Source organism: Drosophila persimilis, unplaced genomic scaffold, assembly GCF_003286085.1.
Source record: "Drosophila persimilis strain 14011-0111.01,24,50 unplaced genomic scaffold, DperRS2 tig00000000-arrow-pilon, whole genome shotgun sequence".
Taxonomy (NCBI): domain Eukaryota; kingdom Metazoa; phylum Arthropoda; class Insecta; order Diptera; family Drosophilidae; genus Drosophila; species Drosophila persimilis.
The window spans coordinates 1,800,187-1,818,044 of NW_020825288.1; the positions used below are offsets into that span (position 1 = coordinate 1,800,187).

Below are 17,858 nucleotides of genomic sequence, written 5' to 3' on the forward strand. Positions count from 1 at the left end.
CCACAATTTCAGCCGGCAATAAACGATAACAAATCAATTGCGTTCGTTGGTGCAACCCTATCCCAACATACATTTTTGTCGCAATGCGGTCACACTGTCCGATAAGCCAGATACCGATAATCTCCGTTTTTCACAGTGTCAGGTTCCCGGCTTTTTTAATTTCCAGAAATTTCGGACAAGCAACAAGCAAAAAGAGTCTTTTTCCATAGCTTGAAACATATCTGTTGCAACCTACCTGCGCACCTTTTCGGTTAACTGTTGATTGCTGTCATACTGGCTCCCGGCGTCCGATCTACCGTATTTTCCACGTCCTACACGAGCGTTCCCTCTACTAACATTGGAATGGCTCCAAAAAAGCGAAATGGGTTCATGACTTTCGTCAAAGAATGGCAGGCGAATAACCCAGTGGCTCGTGGATTAAGCAATTCTGAGGCGGTGGCTAAGTGTGATCCTATATGGAAAAGCATGGGCGACCAGGAACGCGGTCCGTATAACTCGATGGCTAAGAATGCAAACGTTCTGGAGAGAACAGCAAAGAAAGAGCGTCTTAACTGTCTGGGCGGTTCCGTCGCAGAAATGGAAATAGAGAAAAACGAGGCCATAAGTGCCGAGCTTCAAATGAAGCGAAAGATCGAACGCATTATTTTGACAGCAAAAAATTCTATGGGTAAGTTAGGTACTGTGTTCTGAACGAGAGCCAGTTGCCATTAACAAAACTCGTCGCTGATTTTTGCTTGCAGAGTTGGAGAATGAGGAATTTGTGTTTGTTAGCTTCAATTATTTTACCAAGGCCTTGACTGGTGATATTTACGTGCCCGCTGAGTTTTCCGCCTGCCGCTACTCTCTGAAGGGAGGCATAAGCTCTAATTACAGTACCATGATTAATCCGGGTGAGTGTTGATGTAAGACTGATGCGTTGGACCTAGTCGTAACCACAATTTATTCTCAGGCCACATCATCTACGGACAAAGTAGAGATGCGCAGGATCACTCCAAGACTACCCACAAGTTGCCCTTGCCACCGCAGGCCTTTGGCGAGACCAACATGGGAAAACTATATATTGATATCTTCAATTGGTTATCCGTCCGCAATGAAGAAAAATTGGACCAAGATCCGGTTATTGTCTACACGACCCCAGAGCTAATGCCGGTGGTAAAGTCTTGCTTCCGTTATCTGGCATCCGAGGCCGAAATAGACGAAGATGAGCGAAAGATTATGGTGTTTGATATCCACCATTTGTTCTACACCTTAAAGAAGAGTGTATTGGACGTGGCTGGGGTTACGAATGATCGGATCAATTTCCATGTGACGAACAACTTTTTTGTCAAAGACTTTTTTGAATATACTGAAGGGATTTCGTGCGATGTAAGTTTAAATTTTAAGATATTTCTAGTTTTTATCAATTGCTAACCATCAAATTTTATTTCTAGTACCATGAGAAAATCGATCGCTCGAAATATTGTACCAACAGTATGGTCAAGCGTTGGGGATTCACCTTTAGCGACTACATGTGTGCAGACCTGGCCATTCCACTCCAGCCTGGGAAGCACATTCCCCTTAAGGTCAAGCCAAACTACACTATTACTCCTGCGTCCTCTTCGACAAACTTTGATGAGATTTCGCTTGATTCCTACTACTCAGCGCCACCGCGAATCCAGAAGGAGATGGGATCGCGTGACTTATCACCGAGTAGCAGCCATCAGTCCGTATCAAGGGCCTACGTGCCCAGAGACCACAGTGTCTACGGAGGGACCCTTGATAGCGATGAGGAATTCCCTAGCCTAGGTGGCCGCCGCCGACAGCTCCCTGACAAGAGTCATTTCAATATGGGAGCTGGAAAAAAAATTGCGCGCTAATTTGTACGCGTGTTACATTGTTATTAATACATTCTTGAACACGATATCAGGAAGCAATCAAAATTTCCTTCTGTGAAGGAATTACCATTTAATTGTATTTCAATTAAGTACACTAAGCTACAATAACGAAATAATGATTTGATTATTTAATGTACTAATAATAGGTGAAGGGCTTAATCGTAGTCAAATCGTAAACCAGAACCGCTTACATGCTGCTCGCTCCAAGCATCAAAACGCTCGGACATCTCCTCATTCATATGATGGCGCCAGTCGCCAATATTCCCACAGCGACGAACCACGGCGGGAACGGTAATCATGTGCTCGTGTTTGATGAAGAGTACATTCTAATCGTTGCTGCGCTTCCAAAAGGGCAACACATGCTTCCAGTGTGTGGCCGTCCAGGAACAGCTCCACAAACTGTTCGAAGTCCCCCAAAATACAGTACATAATAAATACAATACAATACAGGAGTTTCGCTTCGGTGACGAACAAGCGCGCTTCTTCGCCAATCGCGTTTCGGACACGTTATTCCTACGTTTGGGGAAGACATGTTAAAAGATATTGATGGATCCCATAGACATAATAAGAGTGAACATCCAGGCAAATGTGCTGCACTACGTCTCGTATTCGGATGTGGTCCATCTGATGTTCAAGCAGAAGAGGATTGCGGGCTTCTACTACGGCATTCGTGGTGCACTGCTGCGGTGTACGGTTCAGACCGGGACAAAGTATGCATTGTACTGGCTGAAGGACAACGAGTACTTGCTGATACTGGAGCCATACGACACCTCCACAGTGGCGGGCATAAGCGGATTAGGCGGCGGCCTGCTCTCAACGCCATTTGCCAAGGTGGCAATAGTGCGGCAGGCCGATCTAACCCGCCGTCCCTTCTTGCAGCGCAAGTAAACAAATTAACTCGAAAGCTTTGTGGGTGCTGTTCTTTTCAAGTTACTTTTATTGCAGTTATAGAGACCCCTGGAAGGCTCTCAAGTGCATGTATGGTAAGAGTGGAATGTCCTTCCTCTTCAGTGGATGCGAGCTGCATGCTTTCACCACCGGAGCGGTGGCAGCGCTCTACGCACCTGTACACGATTGGGTAACATATACGGACTATCTTTTATCCATAGTCGCTTTAATTTGAATGCCCCTCACAAAAGGTGTCGGATATGCTTTTGAAACTCCACAGAATTCGTGATGAGGATTGGGTCATCGATCTGATGGCAATGACGATAACGAGCAGCATCATATCATTAATCCTGACGCCAGTAGAAGCGGTAAAAACGGTGGTCATGAATTCTTGCTTCAAGAAGTTCCCCTCGAAGACGCATCTCTGCCTCAAAATCATTCAGTTGCACGGCTACAGAGGATTCTTTCTGGGTCTGCGGCCGGCTCTGATTGCGATACTGCCACATGCGATCATAGCAACACTCACTTATCCATTAATTGCCGATTATTTCATCAGTTAAATTTTCGTTTTTATTTAGAAATGGTTTGTTGTAGGGACTTCAATGCCTTCACATACTCCTCCAGGTCGCTGGGTAGCTGATGGAGCGAGCAGTTCTTAAGCTGGAAGCTGAATATTTCTGTAAAGCGCTGCACCAGCTGCGCAAAGGGATGTCATTCGTTGGCCTTTTGCACGGATAAAGATCAAGCTCACCTTCTGAACTGTCGGTGCCATCTTATGGGTCACCATGCACTCTAGGAGCACAGCCACGAATTTTGTGTAGAACTCGGGCAAATGAACATGCAGAGCCTGAAGTGGAATGGGCAGGATGCAGACCAGATAGCAGCGCTGCATCTGGCCGAGTAGCTCTGCGCAAACCTCAGGGCCTTGCAGCAGTTTCTCCGACTCCAAGACGAGCATTTGCAGAATGCTCTTGGCCCAACGATAACTGGTGCTAGAGTTGATCGAGGAGCACACTTCCTGGCAGGCATCCAGTTGATCCGCTCGTGTAAGATCCGTGGCCAGAGCGGCTTCGATCTCGCCTCGATTGATGGTGAAGTAGTAGCCAAGACGTGTTATAAACTGAAGCAGGCATATGGAGTTGTTGGCTTTTGATGACATTGTCACATTTTGAAGGAGCCGGTCCAGCATATCATCGCATTGGTTCCACTGTGGGGGATAAACCACTCTGTAAATAATATTCAACTATTTTGTGAGGACAGCCCCCACCGTAAAGGCATCCAGATCAATGAAGTGATCCAGACAGAGGTACAGACAATTCCATATGGCAGTCACAGCTTCAATCGAGTCCATGCTGAAGGCATCTCTAAGCGCATGATCATAGATCACGCTGTGGATATTCAATTCCTGAATGTCCTTAAGGTCCTGCAAGTTAAACAATTAACGATCTATGGTTCTCAGAGAACAAGCATCATGCCTACGCCGTGCTTCAGCATTATTGAAAAGATCTGCACACCGAGTTGCTTATAGACAAAGTCGTAGCACTCTCGCACATTGAGTCCGACCGACAAGCTGAAGGCCAGCATCTGGGTGGTCATTTTGTCGTCCTTCGTATAACGGAGCTGCAATGATGAGCCGAACATTTTGAATAAATCAATCATGAGTACTTTTCTAACTACCACCTCTAGATATCTGGCAAACCCATGCACGGCGCCAAGCTGTCGCTTCCAACAGTTCTTTTGCAGCTTTTTCTCGTAGTTTTTAAGTATGTGCGCGTCCATTGATTCCCCCCACGTATCCGAGAGTTTCCTTCCCAATTTATTGGCATTTCGCAGCAAGTTACCACTCCCATCATTAAGTTGGTAAACGGTAGGAGCAGCTGTCAGCTCGCAAAGAAGCATCACAATTTGAGCCCTCAGCTAAAGGGAAACAGACTGTAACTAATAGAATAAATCGCGAGGAGATCCACCCACCTCTTCGTGTCCAGCATTATTGGTCTTCTGAAGGAATTCCTGCACCAGATCGTAGAATTTCGGCAATTCGTTAGCTAGCAAGACATGATAACTTTCAAATTGGGACGGAGCCAGCTGAACGTTGTCCAGATCTTCTTTCAGCTCCGGTAGCATGTAGAACTGCACGACATCACACATGTGGGCCACCAAGGCCGCAGTTGTGTCACAGGTCATGGTAAAACCAAAAAAAAACACACAAATGGTTTGTTTATATCCACAATTTCAGCCGGCAATAAACGATAACAAATCAATTGCGTTCGTTGGTGCAACCCTATCCCAACATACATTTTTGTCGCAATGCGGTCACACTGTCCGATAAGCCAGATACCGATAATCTCCGTTTTTCACAGTGTCAGGTTCCCGGCTTTTTTAATTTCCAGAAATTTCGGACAAGCAACAAGCAAAAAGAGTCTTTTTCCATAGCTTGAAACATATCTGTTGCAACCTACCTGCGCACCTATTCGGTTAACTGTTGATTGCTGTCATACTGGCTCCCGGCGTCCGATCTACCGTATTTTCCACGTCCTACACGAGCGTTCCCTCTACTAACATTGGAATGGCTCCAAAAAAGCGAAATGGGTTCATGACTTTCGTCAAAGAATGGCAGGCGAATAACCCAGTGGCTCGTGGATTAAGCAATTCTGAGGCGGTGGCTAAGTGTGATCCTATATGGAAAAGCATGGGCGACCAGGAACGCGGTCCGTATAACTCGATGGCTAAGAATGCAAACGTTCTGGAGAGAACAGCAAAGAAAGAGCGTCTTAACTGTCTGGGCGGTTCCGTCGCAGAAATGGAAATAGAGAAAAACGAGGCCATAAGTGCCGAGCTTCAAATGAAGCGAAAGATCGAACGCATTATTTTGACAGCAAAAAATTCTATGGGTAAGTTAGGTACTGTGTTCTGAACGAGAGCCAGTTGCCATTAACAAAACTCGTCGCTGATTTTTGCTTGCAGAGTTGGAGAATGAGGATTTTGTGTTTGTTAGCTTCAATTATTTTACCAAGGCCTTGACTGGTGATATTTACGTGCCCGCTGAGTTTTCCGCCTGCCGCTACTCTCTGAAGGGAGGCATAAGCTCTAATTACAGTACCATGATTAATCCGGGTGAGTGTTGATGTAAGACTGATGCGTTGGACCTAGTCGTAACCACAATTTATTCTCAGGCCACATCATCTACGGACAAAGTAGAGATGCGCAGGATCACTCCAAGACTACCCACAAGTTGCCCTTGCCACCGCAGGCCTTTGGCGAGACCAACATGGGAAAACTATATATTGATATCTTCAATTGGTTATCCGTCCGCAATGAAGAAAAATTGGACCAAGATCCGGTTATTGTCTACACGACCCCAGAGCTAATGCCGGTGGTAAAGTCTTGCTTCCGTTATCTGGCATCCGAGGCCGAAATAGACGAAGATGAGCGAAAGATTATGGTGTTTGATATCCACCATTTGTTCTACACCTTAAAGAAGAGTGTATTGGACGTGGCTGGGGTTACGAATGATCGGATCAATTTCCATGTGACGAACAACTTTTTTGTCAAAGACTTTTTTGAATATACTGAAGGGATTTCGTGCGATGTAAGTTTAAATTTTAAGATATTTCTAGTTTTTATCAATTGCTAACCATCAAATTTTATTTCTAGTACCATGAGAAAATCGATCGCTCGAAATATTGTACCAACAGTATGGTCAAGCGTTGGGGATTCACCTTTAGCGACTACATGTGTGCAGACCTGGCCATTCCACTCCAGCCTGGGAAGCACATTCCCCTTAAGGTCAAGCCAAACTACACTATTACTCCTGCGTCCTCTTCGACAAACTTTGATGAGATTTCGCTTGATTCCTACTACTCAGCGCCACCGCGAATCCAGAAGGAGATGGGATCGCGTGACTTATCACCGAGTAGCAGCCATCAGTCCGTATCAAGGGCCTACGTGCCCAGAGACCACAGTGTCTACGGAGGGACCCTTGATAGCGATGAGGAATTCCCTAGCCTAGGTGGCCGCCGCCGACAGCTCCCTGACAAGAGTCATTTCAATATGGGAGCTGGAAAAAAAATTGCGCGCTAATTTGTACGCGTGTTACATTGTTATTAATACATTCTTGAACACGATATCAGGAAGCAATCAAAATTTCCTTCTGTGAAGGAATTACCATTTAATTGTATTTCAATTAAGTACACTAAGCTACAATAACGAAATAATGATTTGATTATTTAATGTACTAATAATAGGTGAAGGGCTTAATCGTAGTCAAATCGTAAACCAGAACCGCTTACATGCTGCTCGCTCCAAGCATCAAAACGCTCGGACATCTCCTCATTCATATGATGGCGCCAGTCGCCAATATTCCCACAGCGACGAACCACGGCGGGAACGGTAATCATGTGCTCGTGTTTGATGAAGAGTACATTCTAATCGTTGCTGCGCTTCCAAAAGGGCAACACATGCTTCCAGTGTGTGGCCGTCCAGGAACAGCTCCACAAACTGTTCGAAGTCCCCCAAAATACAGTACATAATAAATACAATACAATACAGGAGTTTCGCTTCGGTGACGAACAAGCGCGCTTCTTCGCCAATCGCGTTTCGGACACGTTATTCCTACGTTTGGGGAAGACATGTTAAAAGATATTGATGGATCCCATAGACATAATAAGAGTGAACATCCAGGCAAATGTGCTGCACTACGTCTCGTATTCGGATGTGGTCCATCTGATGTTCAAGCAGAAGAGGATTGCGGGCTTCTACTACGGCATTCGTGGTGCACTGCTGCGGTGTACGGTTCAGACCGGGACAAAGTATGCATTGTACTGGCTGAAGGACAACGAGTACTTGCTGATACTGGAGCCATACAACACCTCCACAGTGGCGGGCATAAGCGGATTAGGCGGCGGCCTGCTCTCAACGCCATTTGCCAAGGTGGCAATAGTGCGGCAGGCCGATCTAACCCGCCGTCCCTTCTTGCAGCGCAAGTAAACAAATTAACTCGAAAGCTTTGTGGGTGCTGTTCTTTTCAAGTTACTTTTATTGCAGTTATAGAGACCCCTGGAAGGCTCTCAAGTGCATGTATGGTAAGAGTGGAATGTCCTTCCTCTTCAGTGGATGCGAGCTGCATGCTTTCACCACCGGAGCGGTGGCAGCGCTCTACGCACCTGTACACGATTGGGTAACATATACGGACTATCTTTTATCCATAGTCGCTTTAATTTGAATGCCCCTCACAAAAGGTGTCGGATATGCTTTTGAAACTCCACAGAATTCGTGATGAGGATTGGGTCATCGATCTGATGGCAATGACGATAACGAGCAGCATCATATCATTAATCCTGACGCCAGTAGAAGCGGTAAAAACGGTGGTCATGAATTCTTGCTACAAGAAGTTCCCCTCGAAGACGCATCTCTGCCTCAAAATCATTCAGTTGCACGGCTACAGAGGATTCTTTCTGGGTCTGCGGCCGGCTCTGATTGCGATACTGCCACATGCGATCATAGCAACACTCACTTATCCATTAATTGCCGATTATTTCATCAGTTAAATTTTCGTTTTTATTTAGAAATGGTTTGTTGTAGGGACTTCAATGCCTTCACATACTCCTCAAGGTCGCTGGGTAGCTGATGGAGCGAGCAGTTCTTAAGCTGGAAGCTGAATATTTCTGTAAAGCGCTGCACCAGCTGCGCAAAGGGATGTCATTCGTTGGCCTTTTGCACGGATAAAGATCAAGCTCACCTTCTGAACTGTCGGTGCCATCTTATGGGTCACCATGCACTCTAGGAGCACAGCCACGAATTTTGTGTAGAACTCGGGCAAATGAACATGCAGAGCCTGAAGTGGAATGGGCAGGATGCAGACCAGATAGCAGCGCTGCATCTGGCCGAGTAGCTCTGCGCAAACCTCAGGGCCTTGCAGCAGTTTCTCCGACTCCAAGACGAGCATTTGCAGAATGCTCTTGGCCCAACGATAACTGGTGCTAGAGTTGATCGAGGAGCACACTTCCTGGCAGGCATCCAGTTGATCCGCTCGTGTAAGATCCGTGGCCAGAGCGGCTTCGATCTCGCCTCGATTGATGGTGAAGTAGTAGCCAAGACGTGTTATAAACTGAAGCAGGCATATGGAGTTGTTGGCTTTTGATGACATTGTCACATTTTGAAGGAGCCGGTCCAGCATATCATCGCATTGGTTCCACTGTGGGGGATAAACCACTCTGTAAATAATATTCAACTATTTTGTGAGGACAGCCCCCACCGTAAAGGCATCCAGATCAATGAAGTGATCCAGACAGAGGTACAGACAATTCCATATGGCAGTCACAGCTTCAATCGAGTCCATGCTGAAGGCATCTCTAAGCGCATGATCATAGATCACGCTGTGGATATTCAATTCCTGAATGTCCTTAAGGTCCTGCAAGTTAAACAATTAACGATCTATGGTTCTCAGAGAACAAGCATCATGCCTACGCCGTGCTTCAGCATTATTGAAAAGATCTGCACACCGAGTTGCTTATAGACAAAGTCGTAGCACTCTCGCACATTGAGTCCGACCGACAAGCTGAAGGCCAGCATCTGGGTGGTCATTTTGTCGTCCTTCGTATAACGGAGCTGCAATGATGAGCCGAACATTTTGAATAAATCAATCATGAGTACTTTTCTAACTACCACCTCTAGATATCTGGCAAACCCATGCACGGCGCCAAGCTGTCGCTTCCAACAGTTCTTTTGCAGCTTTTTCTCGTAGTTTTTAAGTATGTGCGCGTCCATTGATTCCCCCCACGTATCCGAGAGTTTCCTTCCCAATTTATTGGCATTTCGCAGCAAGTTACCACTCCCATCATTAAGTTGGTAAACGGTAGGAGCAGCTGTCAGCTCGCAAAGAAGCATCACAATTTGAGCCCTCAGCTAAAGGGAAACAGACTGTAACTAATAGAATAAATCGCGAGGAGATCCACCCACCTCTTCGTGTCCAGCATTATTGGTCTTCTGAAGGAATTCCTGCACCAGATCGTAGAATTTCGGCAATTCGTTAGCTAGCAAGACATGATAACTTTCAAATTGGGACGGAGCCAGCTGAACGTTGTCCAGATCTTCTTTCAGCTCCGGTAGCATGTAGAACTGCACGACATCACACATGTGGGCCACCAAGGCCGCAGTTGTGTCACAGGTCATGGTAAAACCAAAAAAAAACACACAAATGGTTTGTTTATATCCACAATTTCAGCCGGCAATAAACGATAACAAATCAATTGCGTTCGTTGGTGCAACCCTATCCCAACATACATTTTTGTCGCAATGCGGTCACACTGTCCGATAAGCCAGATACCGATAATCTCCGTTTTTCACAGTGTCAGGTTCCCGGCTTTTTTAATTTCCAGAAATTTCGGACAAGCAACAAGCAAAAAGAGTCTTTTTCCATAGCTTGAAACATATCTGTTGCAACCTACCTGCGCACCTTTTCGGTTAACTGTTGATTGCTGTCATACTGGCTCCCGGCGTCCGATCTACCGTATTTTCCACGTCCTACACGAGCGTTCCCTCTACTAACATTGGAATGGCTCCAAAAAAGCGAAATGGGTTCATGACTTTCGTCAAAGAATGGCAGGCGAATAACCCAGTGGCTCGTGGATTAAGCAATTCTGAGGCGGTGGCTAAGTGTGATCCTATATGGAAAAGCATGGGCGACCAGGAACGCGGTCCGTATAACTCGATGGCTAAGAATGCAAACGTTCTGGAGAGAACAGCAAAGAAAGAGCGTCTTAACTGTCTGGGCGGTTCCGTCGCAGAAATGGAAATAGAGAAAAACGAGGCCATAAGTGCCGAGCTTCAAATGAAGCGAAAGATCGAACGCATTATTTTGACAGCAAAAAATTCTATGGGTAAGTTAGGTACTGTGTTCTGAACGAGAGCCAGTTGCCATTAACAAAACTCGTCGCTGATTTTTGCTTGCAGAGTTGGAGAATGAGGAATTTGTGTTTGTTAGCTTCAATTATTTTACCAAGGCCTTGACTGGTGATATTTACGTGCCCGCTGAGTTTTCCGCCTGCCGCTACTCTCTGAAGGGAGGCATAAGCTCTAATTACAGTACCATGATTAATCCGGGTGAGTGTTGATGTAAGACTGATGCGTTGGACCTAGTCGTAACCACAATTTATTCTCAGGCCACATCATCTACGGACAAAGTAGAGATGCGCAGGATCACTCCAAGACTACCCACAAGTTGCCCTTGCCACCGCAGGCCTTTGGCGAGACCAACATGGGAAAACTATATATTGATATCTTCAATTGGTTATCCGTCCGCAATGAAGAAAAATTGGACCAAGATCCGGTTATTGTCTACACGACCCCAGAGCTAATGCCGGTGGTAAAGTCTTGCTTCCGTTATCTGGCATCCGAGGCCGAAATAGACGAAGATGAGCGAAAGATTATGGTGTTTGATATCCACCATTTGTTCTACACCTTAAAGAAGAGTGTATTGGACGTGGCTGGGGTTACGAATGATCGGATCAATTTCCATGTGACGAACAACTTTTTTGTCAAAGACTTTTTTGAATATACTGAAGGGATTTCGTGCGATGTAAGTTTAAATTTTAAGATATTTCTAGTTTTTATCAATTGCTAACCATCAAATTTTATTTCTAGTACCATGAGAAAATCGATCGCTCGAAATATTGTACCAACAGTATGGTCAAGCGTTGGGGATTCACCTTTAGCGACTACATGTGTGCAGACCTGGCCATTCCACTCCAGCCTGGGAAGCACATTCCCCTTAAGGTCAAGCCAAACTACACTATTACTCCTGCGTCCTCTTCGACAAACTTTGATGAGATTTCGCTTGATTCCTACTACTCAGCGCCACCGCGAATCCAGAAGGAGATGGGATCGCGTGACTTATCACCGAGTAGCAGCCATCAGTCCGTATCAAGGGCCTACGTGCCCAGAGACCACAGTGTCTACGGAGGGACCCTTGATAGCGATGAGGAATTCCCTAGCCTAGGTGGCCGCCGCCGACAGCTCCCTGACAAGAGTCATTTCAATATGGGAGCTGGAAAAAAAATTGCGCGCTAATTTGTACGCGTGTTACATTGTTATTAATACATTCTTGAACACGATAGCAGGAAGCAATCAAAATTTCCTTCTGTGAAGGAATTGCCATTTAATTGTATTTCAATTAAGTACACTAAGCTACAATAACGAAATAATGATTTGATTATTTAATGTACTAATAATAGGTGCAGGGCTTAATCGTAGTCAAATCGTAAACCAGAACCACGTACATGCTGCTCGCTCCATGCATCAAAACGCTCGGACATCTCCTCACTCATGTGATGGCGCCAGTCGCCAATTTTCCCGTTGCGTATGAATTTGGTCGAGGACGCGGGCAGCACCTTTTCCAGATTTACCGCCTTGTTTTGGCGCATTTTGTCGAACGTGAGATGCTCACAGATGCGCTTCATGCCGGTCTCGTTCAGCAGATGTGTGGCATTCAGGAAGCGGCCACAGCGACGAACCACGGCGGGAAGATCGGTAATCATATCCTCGTATTTGATGAAGAGTACATTCTCATCGTTGCTGCGCTTCCAAAAGGGCAACACATGCTTCCAGTAAGAGCCCATGGGTGTGTGGCCGCCCAGGAACAGCTCCACAAACTGTTCGAAGTCCCCACTGATGCCGTGCAGCAACTTGCAGTAATGGTAGTAGGACACGCAAAGGTCCTTGGGGTTTCTCGCCGTGTACACAATCCTGGGCTTCACCGTGTCGAACTGTTCGGGCAGCAGTTGCCAGGAAAGGTGCGAGCGGGCGTAGCGGGGCCGTGGCAAATTGCGAACCAGCTCAACGGTGTTGCCAAAAGCCTTACTGCCGAGTGGAGAAAGTATTCAGGTTCATTGCGGACCCACGCCAGGGGAGCATACTTACGCCACCATCTCATGATGATCTGTACTGAACAGTGCCGATAGCTCAAGGAGTGGCGACCGCATCCGAATGTCCTGCTCAGCTGCCACATAGTCCAACTCGTGACCCAGTAGCCAGACCATCTCCTGTGCCCAGGTTGACCCCGTGCGGGGATAGGATATCATCCACACGTCATCCTCGTACACGGGCAGCGATCGTATCGATTCGCCCAGCTCAACATATTTCCTGGGAATTATCAACTGATCGGGTAGCACCTCCACAAAGCAGTTCTGAGCAGGAAACACCGCATTGGTGCGCCGCACAATGTCCGCATCGAGTTCGCGATATACCAGTTGCATGATGAATCTCCGTCGACACCAAAAAGCGAACAGCGCACTAAGGCCAGCCAGCCAAGAGTGGCAAGTGCAAGTGCAAATGAGAGCTGGGGGCTGGGGCTTGGTGAAACTGAAATGTGTTTTCCACAGATGAACTGGTTTTGGCTAAGAAAAGCTTCCACTAAACTAAACTGGCTGGTAAAATGCCACACAATACGGTATGCTTGTATATGGGAGGAAAAGCTTTTCTCTTTCGGTTCGTTGACTCCAAAATTAATGATCATCCGACAATGATAGATGATCTCCCTCCCCGAGAGGGAGTGCATTTGTTTACATGGTTTAAGTTTAAATGTATTTCAATCCGTAATACTATATACACACGAAATTTTGATCTCAATTACAGCTAGATCGACGTCTTAATGAGCATTCTCGCCAATGGCTCGACCTTCCTGGACACAGGCGACATCCTCTCATACTCGGGGGGCAACTACAACTCATTGTGTATGTACTCCGTGGTCACCTTGGCCTCTCCCTCGTGGAAGCCATTGCAGTCGACTGGATATTTGGCCTGTATAAGCATTTGCAGAAATAGCAGATAGAAAGCGTTAACCAGAGTTGGAGCTGAGAATGCTCCGAGGAGGGAAGATGTGGGACGGGGACGGGGACGGGGACACTCACCTCGCAATTATATGGCGCATTGATTACACCGAATAGCGTCCAGAACGGTGTACCGGTTTCCGTGCTAATGAAGATGGCTGCACCCATGCTGCCGATCTTGACGATTTTCGGACTAACTCCGGCAATGAGGCCAGACGCCGTCGTCGCCTGCTTCTTGGACTGTTGCTGCTGGTTCTGCTGCTGCTGTTGCTGTTGGGATTTCTGCTTCTGCTGCTGGTCAAGAGCGGCTGCATTCAGCTGGCAGAGCACATAGCGATCGCATTGCGGCGTCTTCGAGATGTATCTGTAGGCGCGGTGTACTTTTAGCACCGGTTCGATAACCTGTTTGATGTTAGACATTTGATTCAGATTGGATTCAGATTGGATTCGAATGAAACAGAAGAGAAAACCGTGGCGTAATTAATTTCATTTGTACCGACTCTAGGAACTTAGAAGGCGAGCTAATTCCCCAGCAACCCAATTCTCAATTTTCAGACCCACCTCCAGATTGAGCGTGTCCGTTAGCTTATCGCTGATCTCCGTGGCGTTGAACTGCAGCAAGCCGCGGGCTTGGCCGAGCTTCAGCAGTTCCTTGGCATATCCCACCGCCGGCTTTACATACTGCCGCGAATCGATCTTCACGCTCAGGTGGTGCTTGGCCACGTGGTCCAGCAGGTTCGAGAGGGTCTCGCTGGGCCGGGCCGGATCGAAGTGCGTTTGCTTGGGGTAACCTTGAGACTTGAGCAGTCCGTTGAACATGATCTGTGCCGTCTGGAAGTATCTGGTGGAAAGTGGCGAAAGAAAACGCAAAAAAATCAGCAAAATCAGACAATTGACGAGACAAACGGCGATGACGCTGCTGCCAAGTGAAAGGGTCATCGCTAGAAAGTGGAAGTAGTGCTCGTCTAACAAAACAATGATGAGGCGTAGCAAATGAGCAGCCAAACCAAGCAGCCGAAAAAGTGGAGACGACAGCACTGAAGACTGAAGAATGAAGACTGGAGCCACTTGACCCACTTTGAAGTCATGCAAAAATGTCTGCGGGCAGAGTGTACTTTGCCTTCAACCCATTTTCTGGCTAAGCGGACGACGCTAACCGGTTCTTAGCCCGTTTTGTTTATTTGTTTGTGTTAACAATGCCATTGACTTCTGTAACTGTATCGGATCCAAAGAGAGAACCCAGTGGTGGAGCGAGACAGAGCGAGAGCCTGCGTAGAACTGGGAGTGGGATGATGGACCAGCTTTGTTGACCAGCTGGATTAGCAGGCATGTTCTAAAAGCCAAAGTCAAGGCGATAATCAGAAAGGAAGCCTAGCATTTTCGGAGCCGAAGCTCTTGATACCCTGGCGAATGTATCGTTCGTTTGGTAGTCATTCGATTTTTATAAGAATTGCCTCAGTTCCTGTGGCAGTGTGATCTAATTTGTTCTTTATTTAAGCAAGATCAAGGATAAGGGCAAGCGCTTCCTTTTCTTCGCTTTAAAAACATCTGGTAACAACGGGAATATCCTCTCTGTGAGGGTATCACGGAAAAAAGTGTGTCAAAAGGTAACTCGTGTGTGTGTGAGCGGAGGCGACTTCGAACATGCTCGATGGCAAACAGGTTGCGGCTAACGGTAACAGCAACAACAGCTGTTTAGAATCGGAGTGGAATCGCAGCAAGGTGCTAACTGCATTGAGAACCGTTAAAGAGCAGAACGTGATCCACAATTAACACGCTTCGGATCGGTTCGGATTGTATTGGTCACCACACAGTACACAGCCCACAGCCCACTGCCCACACCCAAATCGGGTCGGGTGCCACGTAGACGAGGTCCGAGACTCACCTGAGATAGACATCGGGATTGGCGAGATAGCTGGCCCAGTCGGCAAGGTAAAGCGTTGCCGACTTGATCCAGCGCCTGCGGAAGGATTGGTTGTTCAGCGATTCGAAGAGCTTGTCGTAGTCCAGCTTTCCATCGCTGCCCTTGAAGCCCTGTGTTGGATGGGGAAGAAAAAAGGAAGAAGAATGTTTAGCAGGTAGAAAAATAGGATGTTCTGTAAGAGATTTCCCAAGTTCAGTAAAGTATTTCTATCTCTTCGGGACCGGTTGGAGTTATCTTTTTTTAATTTCCACTTTATATGATCTTGAGAACATCTCTCCTTCAAAATGCACCAAACTATGTCATCTAGAGATCAACCTTCATGATTTTGTTGACGCCCGACTTCTCGTAGAGGGCATCGGCCAGTTCCGAGTTGGAGAAGTGATCCCACAGCACATGGATGTGCTCCAGGAAGGGTGGCAGCACCCAGGCATGGCTCTTGTGACGCTCCTGAGTACTCTGACCTTCGGGGCCGGCAAACGAGCTGACGGCCTGCATTACCAGGGGCAGAAGGTTCATCAGACCGTTCTCGGACTCGGGTTCTTGGGAGGCTGAACGCTTCTGGTTGTGGTGGTGGGAGGCCTGGGCCTTGTTGCCGCCTCCTCCTTGGTTGTTCATGAAAGCTGAGGCCACCTGGAGAATGGTATCCAGACCAATGCCCGACTCGGATCCTCCGCCATTGCTACGCTTCTCGGCGGTGCCGGACTCCTCGTCATCGCCTTGAGTGAACATTTCCAGGACATTGCCAATGATGGAGGGATCGAAGCCACCGCCGCCGCCACCACCGCCATTCCCACGAGCATTGTTGGCCAGCATGCTGCCCAGACCGGACAGGATTTGCATGGCGGCTCCACCGCCGCCACCTCCTCCTCCGCCGGATTTGCCATTGGCCTGCATGAATGTGCCTATGAGAGAAGCAACGCCCGCCAGTCCAGCTCCAGCGCCACCTGCTCCTCCGCCGCCACCATTCTGGTTGGACAGCGCCTCCTGGAAGAACATGGAGGCCATGTCCAGAAGCGGATTGGACTCATCCTCGTTGGCCATCTGGCCATAGGGCTGGGCACACAGCAGCGCCGCGAAGAGCAGCACTCGTTTCACGTACATTTTGTTTGGACGGGCAGGAACTTTCACAATCACACACTTGAGATACTTTTGGGCCAATTAAGCCAACTCGGAGACCAAAACCAAGACGAAGACGACGCGAGCGACGCTTCACTGCGCACACGGACTGCTAAATTGGATGTCTACTGGATGGTGGTTCTGCTGATTGCTGGAGATTTCAGATTGGAGGAGCTCGGAGCTACGAGATCAGCCAGCACAGTCGAAAACTTTCTTTCTTGTGAGGCGCTGCGCCAGTTTGTAACACTTCTTAAGTTGGAATCATCAGTCGGTCCGGCCCTGGGGTCTGCTGGGGAACGAAGCGATTCTAGTTGGCGCTGCTGCTCTCACCTGCACTCTTCACTATCTCTCTCTCTAACTCTCTTAAGGTATATTAAATAAAAGGTATGGTAGTCCAAGAAAGCGGCCTCTAAGCCGGCTTCTTTTGGTTTCCAGCCGTACCTATACGCGTGTTCTATTAGAGCATAGTGGAAAGGTCTTACCTTTTATGTGATATGCCTTGTTCATGCCACTCTCACCTGTCAGTTCCAGTGTGTGTGTGAGCCGTTCCCTCGAACGCTCTCTCTTGCTGAATTCTGCTACGCCTGCGCATTGTCCACGTCAGGTTTCCAGAAATACCTGAGAGCGAGAGAGCGAGAGAGAGACTCAAAAGAAGAAGGTGGAAGAGGAAAACGACTTCTGCGCTGTTCTTTGGCTCACACTTTGTTTATGTTTGCTGCCTCTTGCTCTGCCTCTGCCTCTGACTTTACCTACTTTCTTTTTACACACGATCGTCGCTCTTGCTGTTGTTGTCGCTGTCGAACCGCTTTCAAGTTCTCTTCTTGGAATGGTCGTTGGTCAAAGTCGACGTTTTCGTTACTGCCGCCCGCTTTTGGCTTTTATGTAAATATAAGAAACTCCTCTGAATGGTCTTGAAGGTTTTTCAAAACGGTTTGTAACTTTGCTCGGGAACACCTTTGAAATGCCAACAAAAGGGAGTTGAAATTCGTTGTTTAATGTCATTGAATCTTTGATTGTTAATGCAAATCAATGTGGCAAAGGCAAACGAATGCCTGGGCCATTTGTCACCTTGATATTTTGTGGGTTCGTTTCGGTTGGATGTCATGGCCCATTTCGATTCGTTTCGACCAAAATAGATTGCAGTGTGCTCGTTACATAAATTTATAATCAGTTTAATGGGTTGGTCATGCACAAGGTAAAATGTTCTAATCTGGCTATCTGAAATTATGTTTA

The 17,858-nt window shown here is 47.2% G+C and overlaps 9 protein-coding genes across 9 annotated transcripts; 5 read left to right on the forward strand and 4 right to left on the reverse strand.

The window, feature by feature from the left end:
- The first annotated feature begins 169 nt into the window (after positions 1–169).
- LOC113566689 (protein maelstrom 2) lies at positions 170–2,010 on the forward strand. Its single transcript, XM_026993421.1, has 4 exons — positions 170–667; positions 741–890; positions 950–1,365; positions 1,431–2,010. The coding sequence occupies exons 1-4, from the start codon at positions 343–345 to the stop codon at positions 1,854–1,856; spliced, it is 1,317 nt and encodes a 438-aa protein (XP_026849222.1). The 5' UTR covers positions 170–342; the 3' UTR covers positions 1,857–2,010.
- Positions 2,011–2,371: 361 nt separating this feature from the next.
- Positions 2,372–3,331, forward strand: LOC113566698 (mitochondrial RNA-splicing protein MRS4-like). The gene is made up of 3 exons (XM_026993471.1): positions 2,372–2,758; positions 2,820–2,952; positions 3,014–3,331. The coding sequence occupies exons 1-3, from the start codon at positions 2,421–2,423 to the stop codon at positions 3,320–3,322; spliced, it is 780 nt and encodes a 259-aa protein (XP_026849272.1). The 5' UTR covers positions 2,372–2,420; the 3' UTR covers positions 3,323–3,331.
- On the reverse strand, positions 3,315–4,982 carry LOC113566677. The gene is made up of 6 exons (XM_026993380.1): positions 4,734–4,982; positions 4,443–4,679; positions 4,242–4,382; positions 4,030–4,185; positions 3,514–3,969; positions 3,315–3,458 (listed from the first exon to the last, which is right to left on the reverse strand). Exons 1-6 carry the CDS (start codon positions 4,944–4,946, stop codon positions 3,333–3,335), a joined length of 1,329 nt encoding a protein of 442 aa, XP_026849181.1. The 5' UTR covers positions 4,947–4,982; the 3' UTR covers positions 3,315–3,332.
- Positions 4,983–5,153: 171 nt separating this feature from the next.
- Positions 5,154–6,996, forward strand: LOC113566685 (protein maelstrom 1). The gene is made up of 4 exons (XM_026993413.1): positions 5,154–5,653; positions 5,727–5,876; positions 5,936–6,351; positions 6,417–6,996. Exons 1-4 carry the CDS (start codon positions 5,329–5,331, stop codon positions 6,840–6,842), a joined length of 1,317 nt encoding a protein of 438 aa, XP_026849214.1. The 5' UTR covers positions 5,154–5,328; the 3' UTR covers positions 6,843–6,996.
- Positions 6,997–7,357: 361 nt separating this feature from the next.
- On the forward strand, positions 7,358–8,317 carry LOC6595290 (mitochondrial RNA-splicing protein MRS4). Its single transcript, XM_026993463.1, has 3 exons — positions 7,358–7,744; positions 7,806–7,938; positions 8,000–8,317. The coding sequence occupies exons 1-3, from the start codon at positions 7,407–7,409 to the stop codon at positions 8,306–8,308; spliced, it is 780 nt and encodes a 259-aa protein (XP_026849264.1). The 5' UTR covers positions 7,358–7,406; the 3' UTR covers positions 8,309–8,317.
- On the reverse strand, positions 8,301–9,968 carry LOC6595292. The gene is made up of 6 exons (XM_002020322.2): positions 9,720–9,968; positions 9,429–9,665; positions 9,228–9,368; positions 9,016–9,171; positions 8,500–8,955; positions 8,301–8,444 (listed from the first exon to the last, which is right to left on the reverse strand). The coding sequence occupies exons 1-6, from the start codon at positions 9,930–9,932 to the stop codon at positions 8,319–8,321; spliced, it is 1,329 nt and encodes a 442-aa protein (XP_002020358.1). The 5' UTR covers positions 9,933–9,968; the 3' UTR covers positions 8,301–8,318.
- A 173-nt stretch (positions 9,969–10,141) lies between these two features.
- On the forward strand, positions 10,142–11,872 carry LOC6595291 (protein maelstrom 2). The gene is made up of 4 exons (XM_002020321.2): positions 10,142–10,639; positions 10,713–10,862; positions 10,922–11,337; positions 11,403–11,872. The coding sequence occupies exons 1-4, from the start codon at positions 10,315–10,317 to the stop codon at positions 11,826–11,828; spliced, it is 1,317 nt and encodes a 438-aa protein (XP_002020357.2). The 5' UTR covers positions 10,142–10,314; the 3' UTR covers positions 11,829–11,872.
- Positions 11,873–11,942: 70 nt separating this feature from the next.
- LOC6595289 (estrogen sulfotransferase) lies at positions 11,943–13,023 on the reverse strand. Its single transcript, XM_002020319.2, has 2 exons — positions 12,678–13,023; positions 11,943–12,617 (listed from the first exon to the last, which is right to left on the reverse strand). Exons 1-2 carry the CDS (start codon positions 13,010–13,012, stop codon positions 12,002–12,004), a joined length of 951 nt encoding a protein of 316 aa, XP_002020355.2. The 5' UTR covers positions 13,013–13,023; the 3' UTR covers positions 11,943–12,001.
- A 307-nt stretch (positions 13,024–13,330) lies between these two features.
- Positions 13,331–17,044, reverse strand: LOC6595288. Its single transcript, XM_002020318.2, has 5 exons — positions 15,825–17,044; positions 15,471–15,619; positions 14,147–14,426; positions 13,667–13,987; positions 13,331–13,556 (listed from the first exon to the last, which is right to left on the reverse strand). The coding sequence occupies exons 1-5, from the start codon at positions 16,608–16,610 to the stop codon at positions 13,476–13,478; spliced, it is 1,617 nt and encodes a 538-aa protein (XP_002020354.2). The 5' UTR covers positions 16,611–17,044; the 3' UTR covers positions 13,331–13,475.
- Positions 17,045–17,858: the final 814 nt, after the last annotated feature.